Source organism: Rosa rugosa, chromosome 2 (assembly GCF_958449725.1).
Source record: "Rosa rugosa chromosome 2, drRosRugo1.1, whole genome shotgun sequence".
In the NCBI taxonomy this organism is placed as follows: Eukaryota; Viridiplantae; Streptophyta; class Magnoliopsida; order Rosales; family Rosaceae; genus Rosa; species Rosa rugosa.
Genome location: NC_084821.1, coordinates 22,759,052 through 22,774,554, shown reverse-complemented (window position 1 = coordinate 22,774,554; position 15,503 = coordinate 22,759,052). Strand labels below are relative to the sequence as shown.

The following is a 15,503-nucleotide window of genomic DNA, read 5'->3' as shown; positions in this document are numbered from 1 at the left end:
AATATCACAGAAACTATGATTGAAAGTTAGAATAATCACAGTCAAGTAACCAAGGGTTGGATCAGAGGCTCAGACGTAGACCAGCTGAAAACAGGTGAAGCAAGTTGCTTCAACATCACAACTACACGGTGCTTGAAAATTAAGCTTGCCATGCCACTTTGAACTTTGAAGTTTCAAAGTCCTATCATCCTATCCTTGTACAATGAGAATTAATGAGAGGTGGCCAATTATTTTGGTTTAGACCAAAAACAATGACCAAAAGAAAAACCCTACACTGACTAGCTGTGTCACTCGCAATCTGCAATCCAAAACAATGACCATATTGTACCGATTATATCCAATTGAATAGCAATTTAAGGGTCAGCAGTGCATGTCTACCAAGTTCTCCACTCTCACAAACCAATTCAAGTCAATAGAAACTCGATCGAATCATGTACGGTCATATGTCATGATGGAAAATTATTGGCCAACTATTTGATAATAACAATATCACGAGTGAAAGCTACATAGTGTTAACCAACTTTTTGGTAGTCAAGTTTCTGAAGTATAGTGATTTGCTAAGATATGCATTGCAGTGCACTATTGTGTAGAAGATCCTACCTCCTTGATTTCATTCCTCCATCCTCAATTTTGAATTTGAATCTCTTTGGATAAATATTTCACCTGAATGGAGTCTGTTAGCTTGGAAAATACTATTTGACTACTTTTTGTTACCTAAGGTTTTTGTTTGCAGTGGTTGTTTAAGAAGAAGAGCTGGGGAAAAGAAGTCTGCCATATCCCTTCCCTTAAGCCACAATAAGAACTCAATGCCAAACTTCAAAATTAGGCCCTTTCGTCTAACTCAACTCTCTCTCAGTAGTACTAATACAATTGTAGCTTTCTGTACCTGCCTCATGACTTTTCCTATTTTTAAGTAACAATCCAAACACCTACAACCATTTGACATGCTGAAACATTAGTGATCCAACTCCCTTGCTTTCATAATTCGATGGCAGTGCAACGAAACTGAACTTTATTGAGATAAAAATATTCCATAAATGTAATGACTACCATGTCTACATTACATTACACCCTCAATAGATTAAAGCTCTATATGAGAAATTTTTGCAATAGCAGCAGCCAATTCAACATGCCAAACTGCTTTCAAAAGTCGTTCTTACACTGGAGTCAGACCAACCACACCTGCACACAAAAAATTACAAAGAAATTAGAAGTTGAAGAAATTAAGGAAATCATGTAAACGCACCTGGAAGTTCTATATATATGCTGCAGTTCTCGCAGTGTATTAAGGAACATGTTCAAGTTAAACTTGAAATAAATGAGATGACTATGTCATTCATGGAAATAAAGTTAAACTAATACTTGCACTTGAACAGTATGTATTACAGAATGATACCATCAAAAGGTGTTGTATGATACACAATAAACATATCCAGCATGAATCAAAAACTATATCCCAGTTTCCACGCCAGATAAATATCCCACATGATAACTAGGTTGCATGTTCTGAATTGTAAGTGCCATGTCTGGGCTTGTGTCCATGTACTATACTTATCTTGCTCAAAATCTTTTAAACTGGGAACTAATTAACTTACCAAAATAAAGAACCTGGAGCAAGACAAACAGTAAGCCCATTTAACCTGTCTGTGTAAGTACTTTTGTCCTCAGTGCCACTCACAGAACTAGGAACTAGTTAAGACAAGGAGCAGAAAATCATATGCCCACACCATTCCTACGTTCCTTTCTAGTTTCTTCCAATGTTGGACGCAGTTCTGTGCAAAGACGAGCATCTAAGACAACCTCGAACTCAAATCTACTTGTGACTTGTTTGAGTGCCTGGCAAATGATGTCACATTTATGAGTTCAACTTTTGAATTGACTCATGTCCTTCCACTTGTTGGGCCAAATCAGAATTCCCATCCATAGGTTGGAGAAAAGGATTTCACCTACAGAAACTATAACTCCTCATTCCAACCTCCTAAGACTATCAAAATTCAATTTTATTTTCTTTTCTTATGATAAAAAAAAAAATTAAAAAAAAAAACTTAAAGGTATATATGGGACAGTTTATCTTTGATTAGGTAGGATTTGAAAAGTAGAAAATTTGGAGGGTAGTACTAAGAGGCACTAAAGTTTCCTAACTTTTAGTCATCAAATGTTATGGCAGGTGGAATGACAGTACTTAATCTCCAAAATAAATTAGGTAGGATGCAAATCCAAGTTAAACAAATGAAATACCACATACATTATCTGATAAAAAAAACACTGCACATGTTGAATACAAAACTTTTTTGTTTTTGGTGCTTAGCATTACTCAATTTACATACCACATCACTTGTAGAGGTTGTATCTACTTAGATATTGATGTAGGACAACCCAGGGTTTTTTTTTTTGTTTGAGAAGAACCCAGGGGTATTCTGTGTTCAAGGTCTTGGAGGGTGAATTCTAGAGTTATCATCTGTTCGGGGGATGGGTGGTAAAAAAAACAAAAAACAAAAAAAAACACTGCACATATTGAATACAAAACTTTATGATATGTTTTTTGTTTTACATATCACATCACTTGTAGAGGCTGAATCTACTTACATATTGTTGTAGGACAACCCAGGGGTATTCTGTGTTCAAGGTCTTGGAGGGTGAACTTTAGAGTTATCATCTGTGCGGGGGATGGGTGCGGTGGTCAAAGAACTGGAATCACTTCTTGGAATCACACCAAGAACCGAGACTCGAGGGATATTGTTTCAAAGAAAACATAAGCAATCTGATTCCTTGATTTCTAGCAATACAAAGTGACCCTTTTATAGTGCTACATAACATACTGGAACCAAAAAATCTAAATGTTAATCATTAGATGACCTTCATTAATGACGTGACTTTTTGGAACCATAAAAGTCCAAATGTTAATCACTGACAGACAGAGGATGCCCTAGAAAAACTAAAGCATGACCCAATGCAAAGAACATGCACCTTAAGTGAACCATCTAGAAGACACATAAAAACTCTACAGCAACAAGAAGACTCCAGCAAATCTAAATGATTATCTCTCCAAATCTTATTTATCTATCATCTCATCCATTGTCGAGACGCTCACAACTCATAAGCTCGCTTCTGTTATTAATTAACTTTATCCCGCTTGGTATAATTTGCCTCTGGCAAATTGAAGCTCAGGTTCAGCTCATAAAGAAAAGGATTGGGCCAAATCGAATCTTTTTTGGTTATCCAGGTACAATTAAGGTGATAGGCCAGGGTATGGAGATCTGCACATAATGCAGGAGGTGGATGGTAGGAATTGGTAGTTTTCTGGTAGAGTGAGGAGTCACAAAGGTTTATAACTTTACATATTCTTTTCCTCATGGTATTGTTATATGGTGTGAGGTCCAATGCAAGGGTTGAACTGGTTCCAAGGTTTGAAGGAATGTCCAAAGCATAGGCATTGCTACAGATCCTCTTGGCCACCTTAAACCTGGAATGAAGTTCATCACCCTCCTTAGGTGCCACAAAAACAGACCTCGTTGTATATGCATATGTCATTTTGTCTCTTTCCTCCAGTCCTTCCTCATTACTAGCAACAGCTTCTACAACATGGGGTTCTCTCATTTGGTTCTGCTCAATTCTGTCTCAAGGTTTTCAGCATATAAAAGTTCTTTAATCCTCTCTTCAGGCTGCTCTTGAGGCCAGGTCTTGACAACACCTGTAATCGAGACATCACGCTGGGCATGTCATGCTCATATTGCTCATGTTGGCCAATGAGAACCTCCATCATTTCACTGACTTGCAACGGCAACTCATCTGGTTGTCAATTGGTCATCAAACCCCTAATAGGTACTCCATTGCAGGTGACATGGTAACACCTAAGCTCTGATGCCAATTGCCAAATATGATGTAGGACAACCTATTAAGGTCTTAAAGGGTGAATTTTAAAGTCATAATCCGTGGGGATTGGGGGAGGGGGAAGGAAGAGAATATAGGGAATTCTGGAATTACAAAAGGGTTCTTGAAATCACACCAAGACTTCTCAGAAATCCCTCAAGAAGTTGAAATACAGAACAAACCAGAACCCAACATTAAATGACCCTCATTAATGGCTTCATGTAACCCTTAAAAGAGTCTAAATATGGATCAGTGACAGAGAATACCGTAGAAAACTAAAACACGACCCGATACAAAGAACATGCACCTTAATTGAAACATCTATAATACACAAAAACTCTACAGCAACGAGAAGACTCCAGCAAATCTAAATGATTATATACTTCTCTAAATCTTATTTCTCTATCATCTCATTGTCGACACACTCAAAACTCATACGCCAGCAAATCTAAATGATTAGAGACTCATAAATCTTATTTCTCTATCATTTCATCTGTCGTCAACACACTCGTAAGTCCGCTTCTGTTCTCCAGTACATAAAAGGGTTTTGTGTGAATCTATTCTGTCACTGGCAAACTTTCTTTATGCCCGCGGATTGAAGCCTGTTGAGTTTCTAAATCGAATGTTGATAGAAATGTGGTTAACGATGTGACTGGTAAATGTCATATATGTAAAGTAATATGTGGCACAGAGATCTCAATGCCTAGATGCAGTGTCACTGAGATCAAGAATGTTACTGCACACATTGAAGAGTAGGTTTCACTCTCTCTTCCTCATATATATGAGTAATTGCAAGCCAACTAAATCACAAATTAGTGAACAGACCCATTAAAGCAAAGGGGAGGGGGCTGCCCATTATAAGCACGACTATACCTCATTTACCACATGTCCTCTAACACAAGATACTTAATACTGAGTGAACAATGGGGAAACTCAAATTACCTTCAAGCAAATCTGAATACTTCTTTCTTTTCTTTTCTTTTTTCTGTCAACTATTGTTTATTAATTTCTAGGTCACCCAGCCTAGCAAGAAAAGAAAGGCACAGATATTTAAGTACTGTGCACAAGTCAAGCAGGCTATAGTTTAGTGTCTAATAGAATAGTAGGGTATGTTTACAGTACAATACAAGTATCACACTTTGTCACTGTTATCAATCAAGGGACTGTGTTCCAAACATTTACAATATGGATTACTTTTGCCAAATTCCCTTATGCCCACATGAGGATCCCAATTTGATGCAATTTGACAAAAGTGATCAAGATGGTAAACGTTTTAAAACATGACCAAATTCACTGAACTTGTAATGCATATATCAAAATTCAAATTCAATAAAACACCGACCCAAAATGAATATAAATAATATTCACTAATAAATAATTCAAATGCTTAAGTGAGTTACGTTTTAAGTCGTTGGATGACAATCAAGTCATGTGAGTACAAAAGGCATAAGATAATACAAGACCACACTTTAAGTGACAGTAGTGCTCTTACTCTTTCTTTTTGGTCAAGCTAGTGCTATTTTTCCTAGGGGTAATAGAGTGAACATACATTGTTTCTATTGAACAATAAAAAAAAACTGAGAAACAAAGACAGAAACAGGATCTACATCTCAAAAACAGAAAACAAAAAAAAAATTAAAAGAATGATCTACTCTTTACAAGAAACATTTGGGACACATATAGTTGCCATAAATTTAGTTTCTTCATCAGTTGTAAAGGACTCAGATATATAGAGTACAATGTAGCACTAGTCCCTGAACTTATGCCAACTTCCTAAGTCCCAAAACGAAATTTTTCGTGGCACTAGTCCCGCAACCTTTTAAAATAGATAGCACTAGTGGGAAGGCTAAACATGTTCCCCAGACTACATGGGAGCAAACATGGGGCCTGACAGTTCCTATTAACCCACCATTGGTATCAACAATCTTTTCTAGCTCTATATTAGTACAATCTTTCAGTTTAGTAAACAATTAACAACCTAATGAATTAAACATAATAATCAGGAATATGTTATGGGTAATTAATAATGCAAACAGGGTCATATTAATTTGACAATTGCCCTATGTTTCCCAAAAATAAATAAGAAAAAGAGTTATTCCTCATTGACTTCTTTCTACTTATTAATGTTGTTACAGCTCACAATTAGATAAAGAAACAAACCAAGTTACCAAACACTAGAACTTTTTCAAACAGGAAACAATGCAAATGGGTTTCTACAGAAAGAATAGATAATTCTAAAGTAAAACTGCTTGCTTACCACATGCCAATCGTCCACCTGCATTGCCAGTGCTTAGACTAAGTTCATGTCCACCTACGAATGCACATCAATGGCGATCAAAAAATAGAAAAAGGGGGCAGGAGGGAAACAAAACCTTTTTGTTAAATGTACTGACATTAACCACCAAAACGATTAATCCATAATGAGAAAATATACTGCAACCATACACCCTCCTATTCCAATCATAAAACTTTCTTCCACAAATGACTTTACAAACATACTCACCCTTTCCAAGGTCATCCTCAAGTTCATGAACCACCAAGGCTCTTCCAATTACAGCATTAGGACCAGTTAATGGTATCTACACATTTCCAAAGCAAATAACAGATTAATAATATACCTCTAGGTTTGAAGCTAAATACCAAATACGAAAATTAAAAATGTTACACTATACCAAAGCCTATATGTAAACGAAAGATGCACATTCCCTCTACGTACAAGCATATAAGTCGAATCTTAAAGAAAATCATTATCTGGGTTCAAATATTACCTGGCTATCCATGATTGTTGCCTCTGCCACTCCTGCATCCCCACAACATACATATCTCAATAGAGTGAGCAGCTTCGGGAAGTCATGGAAATTCATATAGAGAAACAAGAAAATGACTTACCATCAGCATTAGCAATTATGTTTCCCAGGTCACCCGCATGACGGACTTCATCCTCAGGAGCTCCATGAGTCAAGTTTTTAGGATTGAAATGTGGTCCTAATATTTAGAAATTGAAGATGATAAGGAACCATATCGAATGCAATGACTTTAAGAACGTATCATAAAAAACTACATCCACTGAAACACTAACATAACCAATATCGCTTTAAATGAAATATCAGACTGACCTGTGGAAATGCATCCATTTGTCGTGTCACCAAACTCATGCTACACAAGAAAGAAAACACTTGGTCACAGCCAATTTTCTAATCCAAAGATGAGAAAAGCTAAAGCAAAACACTCACCAAGTGGAACCCATGAGGCCCAGGTGCAAGTCCAGTAATACGAACATTCACAGTTGTAGGACCTACAAACAATACAACACAGTAGGATTGAGCAGTCATTTCCCCATAAGAATCCCAATAATGGATCCACAAGACAGAGAAGAAGTATTTGAGCATGGAATTCGGACCACTGATTCACAATGGAAGGAATTGCTTATAATTGAAAGAAGGATTAACAACGGATTCCACTATATCATATACATTCAATTTTGGAATAGTTGACCATCCCGGTTTCAGATTCTCAAGAAATGAAGTTATACAACCTCTTAATCTAAGTTGAACGATGCATAATAAAAAAAAAAAAAAACCAGCTCTAAACCGGCAAAAATTCCATCACGATATCACATTTCAATCTTCTTAGTCCAATAATAGGCATCAATATTATGAGAATGAATTGAAACCCAGCATACGGGATAAGCTATTGTAACAAAAACCAACTTCAGATTAACAAACAACACCCCATGTAAGAAACCCAATACAAAAAACACAGTGGCAATATCAATTCAATTCCGCAACGCAATTAAACATTCAGGAAGCAACTGATGATGAGGAGCAAGACGAAAGAACCGTCATCTTCTTGGGTCAAGGTGGCGACGCCTTCGACGGTTGAAGTGCCCTTGAGAACGGCGACGGCCTTCTTGGTGGCGGCGACGACGGTGAGGGTCTTGGGGGCGGCGGCGGCGAGAGACATGGATTGGGATTTGATGGGGAGCTTGAGAGAGACGCCATGGAAGGAGGAGTGGAGAGTTGGGTGGGGGTTAGGGGTTTGAATTGAGGCGAAGAGAGTGGGGGATGAGTAGACTGAGAGTATCACAGAGTGGGCTGCCATGGCCGCCAGTGCTGCTTGCATTGGTTGGTGGAGAAGTGGAAATGAAGATGATGATAATCTGAGTGTGAGAATTTGTGTGTGTATTTTTTGGGGTTTGCCCCACTGAGCAGGGGTTTATCTGGGGTCAACGGTGTAAAATGATTGTGGAAGATTAACTCTTTTTTTTCTTTATATATTTTACTACTTTTGTACTCTTACCATGCAAGTATTATCTATTATCTTTGATAAGCACTGGGTTTTACCACCTCTTTTTTCATCTACTTTTCCGGATGCGGCTGATCAAATTCTTGGTATTGAGTTTCCTATGGAGGCAATGTCAGACACGGCAATTTGGTCTAGTACTGCTTCAGGGTCATTGAATGCAAAAGAGGCTTATGCTTCTCTGGCTCCTCCTGGCGCGGTTGTAAACTGGGGTAAACTCATATGGCATAAAGCTATTCAGCCCAGAAAGAGTCTAGTTGCATGGCAAGCTTTTCAAGGTAGATTTAAAACTGACCATTTTCTGCAAAAAATTGGTGTGCATCTCTGTTCTCAATGCTCTCTCGGTTTTCTTAGTTACTTTGTTTGGACTCTTGGTTTGAGTCCCAATTTGTATTGCCTGTTAATTTTTGTCTTATTTATTACTTTGTTTGTATCGGATGCGGTCTTGGTCTAGTCCCCCGCTTCCTTTTGCTTTTGTTCTCTTTCTCTTGAGCTTGGTTTGGTTTGGTCCGCCAGCTCATTTGTAACCTTATTATTTTTCTTAATAAAATTTCGGGGTAGGACGTGGAGTTAGTCCTATTTCCGCTTCCTTAAAAAAAAAAAAAAAAAAAAAAAAAAAAAAAAAGTATTATCTATTATCTATCTATCTATACTATACTATGTTATACAAGGTTAATTTGTAACCTTGTTGTTATTGTTGAAACCCTAAGGCCTTGTTTGTTTCGCGGATTTGAGGACTTGGGAAAGGAAAGTTATTCCTTTCCTTTGTTTGGTAACCACAAAATCCGGAAATACTTTCCTAACATAGGGGAAAGTTGGGGGTAAACTCATTCCACTCAAACTTCATGGGATTGAGTTTCCCATCCCATTTCCCACCATTAATTGCAATAATTTTGGACAATAATACCCCAGCATTAATTGCTTGAGTACCCTTGGTAGTGTTGAAAATTCATTCTAGGTTGTTTTTATTTTAAAATAGAAGGGTATTATTGAAACATTGATATATTTTTACATTCCTTTCCTGCATCAACCAAACATCGGAAGAGAAATCAAATGGTCTTTCCTGTATGCTTTCCCTGCTTTATCAAACACAGGAAAGGAAATCTGACAGGAACTTTAGTTTCCTTTCCCAACGGGAAAGACAAGGGAATTGATTTCCCTTCCGTGAACCAAACGAGGCCTAAGGTCGTCGTCCTTATGTGCGCAGCTTCTCTCTGCAACCACTAAAGTCTGTGAATCTGTCCGGCAACAATCGATCACCTAGAATGTTACAAGGCAATGTCCTTGTTTGGAACTGCAAGGGAATTGTTAATTTTGAAACCTAGCGTGCTCTCATCGATATGGTGCAGGCTAAGAAACCGAGCCTTATTTTTCTCTCTAAAACCTTAGCAAAGAAAGGTCTGATTGATTCCTTGCGAGGCATGTCAGGTTTCAAGGGAGGCTTCTGTGTGCCTCATGAGGACAAAGTTGAGGAGTGGCTCTCTTTTGGAGTAAAGAAACTCATGTGGATCTTCATACATATTTTGCAAATCATATTGATGCAGTAATAGGGAAGCTTGGGACCGACCAATGGAGGTTTACCATGATTTATCGCGTTGTTGCTAGAGACGGTAGAGACAGAACGTGGCAATTTATTGAAACCCTAGTTGCACAACAATGCCCCAGACCGTGGATGATGGCAGGAAACTTCAATGAAATCATGTGCCAAGAGGACAAAAATGGGGGACTGCCTAGGGCCACCGCTGCAATGACAAAGTTCTGAACTACTATGTCTCGCGTTGTGGTTTTCTTGATATGGGTTATATGGAAAGTCATTTCACTTGATACAATCGTTTTACGAAGGAACATTTGGATAGGAGTTTCCAAACTACACATTGGAGATGGCACTTCCCTTTAAGCAGGGTTATCACCAGTGGCTGATTTAGGATCTGAAAATGGGGTGGGCTACGTATTCATGTGTTTCTTTGGGCGAAGCCCAAAGTTTTTTTTTAGTACAATTATGCACTAGTGTGGGAATGCAGGAGCGGGGAGATAAGAACCTGAGAGTTCAAGAGTTCAACTATTGAATTTAGGCCTTTTTGGGAAGAAGAAGAAGAAGAAGACAAAGAATGAGAGTTTGTGATGGACGGAGAGAATGAGAGAGCCAGAGAGGAGTTTGACTTCGATAATTCGAGAGTTCGGGTGGGTTTCGTCAAACTCATACATACAAACAAAAAATATATATCATATATATAGTTTTTTAACCCAAAAGTCTGGAGAGGGCTTGAGTCCTCCCACCCCTATATATACCTAGCTAGATCCGCCCCAGGCATGGGAGCAAATATAACAATTTGTCAACAAGTAAACAAAAAACAGAACAAATTTCAATCCTTAGATACATTCAACTCACCGACAAGGATCACGGTGCCATGTAGGTGGAGGTTACCTGAGAGAGAGAGAGGGGACGAGGGTTAAATGTTCCAAGCAATGGTAGCCAGAGAAATCAAGGGTGATAGCCTGGACTAATTAACCCCACTTGGACTCAATATTGTTTGCTCAGAGAGAGAGAGGAAGAGAGGGAGGGAGAGAGAGAGAGAGAGAGAGCAAAAGGGGGAAGAGAGAGAAAGAGGGAAGGAGCGAGAGAGGGAGGATAGAGAGACAGAGGAAGAGAGAGAGAGCAAGAGGGGGAGAGAGAGAGCTGATGGTTGAGCAATATGTGAATTAATATGCCTCAAGAGCAGCAAGGTGAGATACTTCTCACCCTTGCTGCTAAAATAAGCATGATGCAAGTGAATGAATGCTAAATGAAAACAGTTAAAGTAAATGAATGTTAAGTGAAAACAGTTAAATGTATGACAAGATAATGTAACTAAAATGAGTAGTGAATGCATGAATGCTAAGTGAAAATAGTTAATTGAATGAAATGGGATAATGTAACTAAAATATGTGAAATGGGATAATGAAAAAGAAACTACCCGATCAGTCAGGCCTCAGGGTGTTAGCCAAATTGATTCCCAGCTTTTTGTCCCAAAAAAAACAAATCAAACAAAAGGCGCATCTCGCCAGGGAAGGTATGCTCAAGAAGCAACTCAACCTCGGTATCAGTGTAAGGAGCCTCTCCAGCTCTAACTCAATCGTTGATGTGCTTAATGACATTGCACATATAGAACAGAACACCTATTGTTGTGTTATCGTACACTCGTCGGACAGGTTGGCCAGCCTCTTCATCATACATCATATAGTTGTATACTTGAACGAGGTACGAATTTCCCCTTATCGAGTGAACTATGTTGTAATTCCTGGTACTAAAATTGGTGTATCTCACCCTCCAAGAACATCCTAACAACACCTCCACCTCATCCCTATTGTCCCTATAAAAAGTTACTGAATCGCGCATAAACAACAAGTTGGCATGTGAAGAGAGAAGGAAAAAATGCAGGAGAATGTACTGGAAAGATGCCATGGGATCTGGAACTGAGATAAGAAAGTCCAATAATCTGAGAAAATGCAATTTATCCTTGATGAGAGAAATATTTGTTATGTTTTTAATACATTTCTCTCTATATTTTACTTAGTTATTCTCTTAATAGTATCATTTCTAACTTAGTTTTCATTTTTAGGTACTTTTGAGTCAAGAAATGGAAGGCAAGGAGTGATATGCGCAGAAATGGAGAAATGAAGTTTTCCCAGTTCTACTAGGAAAATGAATCTCAGTTGAAGTAGGAATCCTAAGTCAACTAGAAGTAAGCTCAGAAAAATGATGATCAGAAATGAGAAATGAAAGAGTCCCAGTTGGACTAGGAAACCTGCTTTCATTAAGAGTCCTGATGATACTAGGATACCTGGGACAGCTAGGAGATCATGTGGCTTCAAGATGACTCAAGATTGTTCAAGAATGTTCTAGAATGTTAAAGAATGGCATCACATTTAAAGATGGACTTCGAAATGTCCAATTGATGAAGCCTGGCCCAAAGATTGAAGCATGTGACCTGCACATGAATCTCTAGAATCATCCTTCAGTCTTAGAGGAGTCAATGTCCCATAATTATTGCTTTTTGCCGTGAGAATTAAAAGAATACTAGAAGATTTATGCAATGCATCAAAAAGGGAGAGTTTTGGAGAATATCTACTTTGTGTGAATTATGGAAAAGAAAATAAAGAGAATATATATTGATTCAGGTTTCTTGATTCATTACGAGTTGAATGAAGACCAAATTGGGGGAAGATACAAGATTATTTCGGCAAAGAAGATATTCATGAAGATTCAAGATTGTTCTATATTTGTCAAGGAATATTTTGATTGGTTGAATGACATCATGTAAGTAGATTTTGACCTTGATACCTAAGCTATGCCGTGCATTATATATAGGGAGGTTTGTGAAGATGTTATACACACCACAAAATTCAGAATCAAAACACACAAACTCGTCCCCTTCTCCTCGATCTCAATATTTCGGTAGCTTCATCTCCTTGAAGATCGTGAAGCATCACAAAGTTCAAGACCGTGAAGCATCTCCATCTCTATTCAAGTATCCTTGTTGTGATCCTCATCCATTCCACCACCTTTGAAGCTTCTTACATTCTTGAAGGATTCAAAAGTGTAACCATGAACACCTTATTTTGTTTTCAGTTTTGCTTTGTAAAACAATTTCGGTTTCTAATCCTAAACGATTTCGATTCTTTTTATTGTTTGATGATTTGCGATTTCATGATTGGATGAAGTGTTGATTTTAGATATGTAGTTTTCGAATACTATGAAGCATGTTTTAGGTTTTCAAAGTGATAAATTGCGATTTCTTATATGTTATGCATGTCTGTTAATTTCGTGCTTCAATCCCATCTTTTATTTGTTAATTGATATTAAGATGGATACTTTGATTGATGAGCATGTAATTGAATCCATATTAAGATACTAGCGTTCTAGGTCTTAATAATTAAAGTGGAAAACCTATAATTCCTTAGGTAAATTAACAATTAATGAGCTTGCATTCTTGATTAGCGTTCTAACTTGTGTTCTTGGCTTAAATTGATCAAACTTCCATTGTGGTTAATGCGTTGATTGTGTTCTTGTTAGTGATTAGCTACCACTAGTAATTGCATGATTAATAGGGTTAACTATGGTGCGTTCATCTAGTTAATTTAATTAAAGGAAGTAAAAAGAATTTTGTATGCGTTCATCTTTGTTCTTGATTGATTCTTTGCTATGACATATTTTGATTCCTGATTGATGCTTTGAAACCTTGTCAACGTGTTAATGGTAGTTAACTCTATCTAATTTCATTCCATTCATCTTAATCTACTTGATTCTGTGTTTTGATATGTCACATGTATATAATTAGTTGTTAAATTAGAATTAAAATCCAAAAATCCCCTTCATGTATTTTCGTAAATATGTATATATATTCTATGTTTAATTTGTCTAACATTTTATTTTTCATGAATTAATAAGGCCCTAATCCCCAGTTAAGAATTATCCCTACTTATTCTTACTACATTGATAGAGTTTTAAATTGAGCACTACCTTTTGTGCAGATCAATTTTTGGCCTTGATACCTACGCTATGCCGTGCACTACTATATATAGGAAGGTTTGTGAAGATGTCATACACACCACAAAATTCAGAATCAAAACACACAAACTCGTCTCATTCTCCTCTCAATATTTCGGCAGCTTCATCTTCTTCAAAGTTCAAGACCGTGAAGCATCTCCATCTCTATTCAAGCATCCTTGTGGTGATCCTAATTCATTCCACCACCTTTGAAGCTTCTTACATTCTTGAAGGATTCAAAAGTGTAACCATGAACGCCTTATTTTGTTTTCGGTTTTGCTTTGTAAAACAATTTTGGTTTCTAATCCTAAACGATTTCGATTCTTGTTATTGTTTGTTGATTTGCGATTTCATGATTGGATGAAGTGTTGATTTTAGATATGTAGTTTTTGAATACTATGAAGCATGTTTTAGGTTTTAGGTTTTAGGTTTTCAAAGTGATAAATTGCGACTTCTTATATGTTATGCATGTTTGTTAATTTTGTACTTCAATCCCATCTTTTATGTGTTAATTGATCTTCGGATGCATACTTTGATTGATGAGCATGTAATTGAATCCATATTAAGATGCTAGCGTTTTAGGTCTTAATAATTAAAGTGAAAAACCTATAATTCCCTAGGTAAATTAACAATGAGTCTTCCATGCTTGATTAGCGTTCTAACTTGTGTTCTTGGCTTGAATTGATCAAACTTTCATTGTTCTTAATGCGTTGATTGTGTTCTTGTTAGTGATTAGCTACCACTAGTAATTGCATGCTTAATAGGGTTAACTATGGTGCGTTCATGTAGTTAATTTAATTAAGAGAAGTAAAAAGGACTTTGTATGCGTTTATCTTTGCTCTTGATTGATTATTTGTTATGACATATTTTTATTCGTGATTGATGCTTTGAAACCTTGCCAACGTGTTAATGGTAGTTAACTCTATCTAATTTTGTTCCATTCATCTTAATCTACTTGATTATGTGTTTTGATGTGTCACATGTATATAATTAGTTGTTAAATTAGAATTAAAATCCAAAAATCCCCTTCATTGTATTTTTGTAAATTTGTATATATATTTTTTGTTTAATTTGTCTAACGTTTTATTTTTCAGGAATTAATAAGGCCCTATTCCCCTGTTGAAAACGATCCCCACTTATTCTTACTACATTAATAAGGTTTTAAATTGAGCACTAACTTTTGTGCAGGTCAGTCCTCGGGCTCCTCTAAACCAAAACCGTTGCAACAGAGGTGGTAGAACTCTTCTACGGGATCGAGGTGATCCGATCGGAGCTTCGGGGCAGGAGGCAGTCTTGCGATGCCATCCACTATCTCTATATTTTCACAACTCAATCTGCCAACCCCTTCTCCATCTTGCACCCGATGGTATATTGACATAGCAATGTCGCTGTTTGCCAACAATTTAACACAAAAACGATTAGAAACCATCCCTCAGCTCAACATAGACAAGTCAATTAGAATGAGGAAACGCTCATCAAACCCATTCCAACTCGAAAATTAACCTCGCCCAATTCATTAGAAGAACCCTAACCAAACCCATTCCAAACAAATTAACCCTCCCCCAATTCATTTCAAGAACCCTAATCAAATTAAAAGAAACCCATAGTTAAACTAATGCTGGACCGACATATTCAAAGCACAGTGTCTTGACCCACGCACGACACCGGAAACTCTTCTTAATCCAGACTTGACGGTCCGGAGCCCTCAAGTGATCAAGTAGAGAACGGTTACGCCCATGGCCCAATGCACTAAATTTTCGTTTAACCATGGTGCTGAAGAAATCAAAAGGGGATTTAGGGTTTT

At 37.3% G+C, this 15,503-nt stretch overlaps 1 protein-coding gene across 1 annotated transcript; it reads right to left on the bottom strand.

Moving 5' to 3' along the window:
- Window positions 1-976: 976 nt before the first annotated feature.
- LOC133730340 (superoxide dismutase [Cu-Zn], chloroplastic) lies at window positions 977-8,086 on the bottom strand. Its single transcript, XM_062157954.1, has 8 exons — window positions 7,710-8,086; window positions 7,104-7,165; window positions 6,987-7,026; window positions 6,760-6,855; window positions 6,639-6,670; window positions 6,374-6,449; window positions 6,128-6,181; window positions 977-1,182 (listed from the first exon to the last, which is right to left on the bottom strand). Exons 1-8 carry the CDS (start codon window positions 7,990-7,992, stop codon window positions 1,157-1,159), a joined length of 669 nt encoding a protein of 222 aa, XP_062013938.1. The 5' UTR covers window positions 7,993-8,086; the 3' UTR covers window positions 977-1,156.
- Window positions 8,087-15,503: the final 7,417 nt, after the last annotated feature.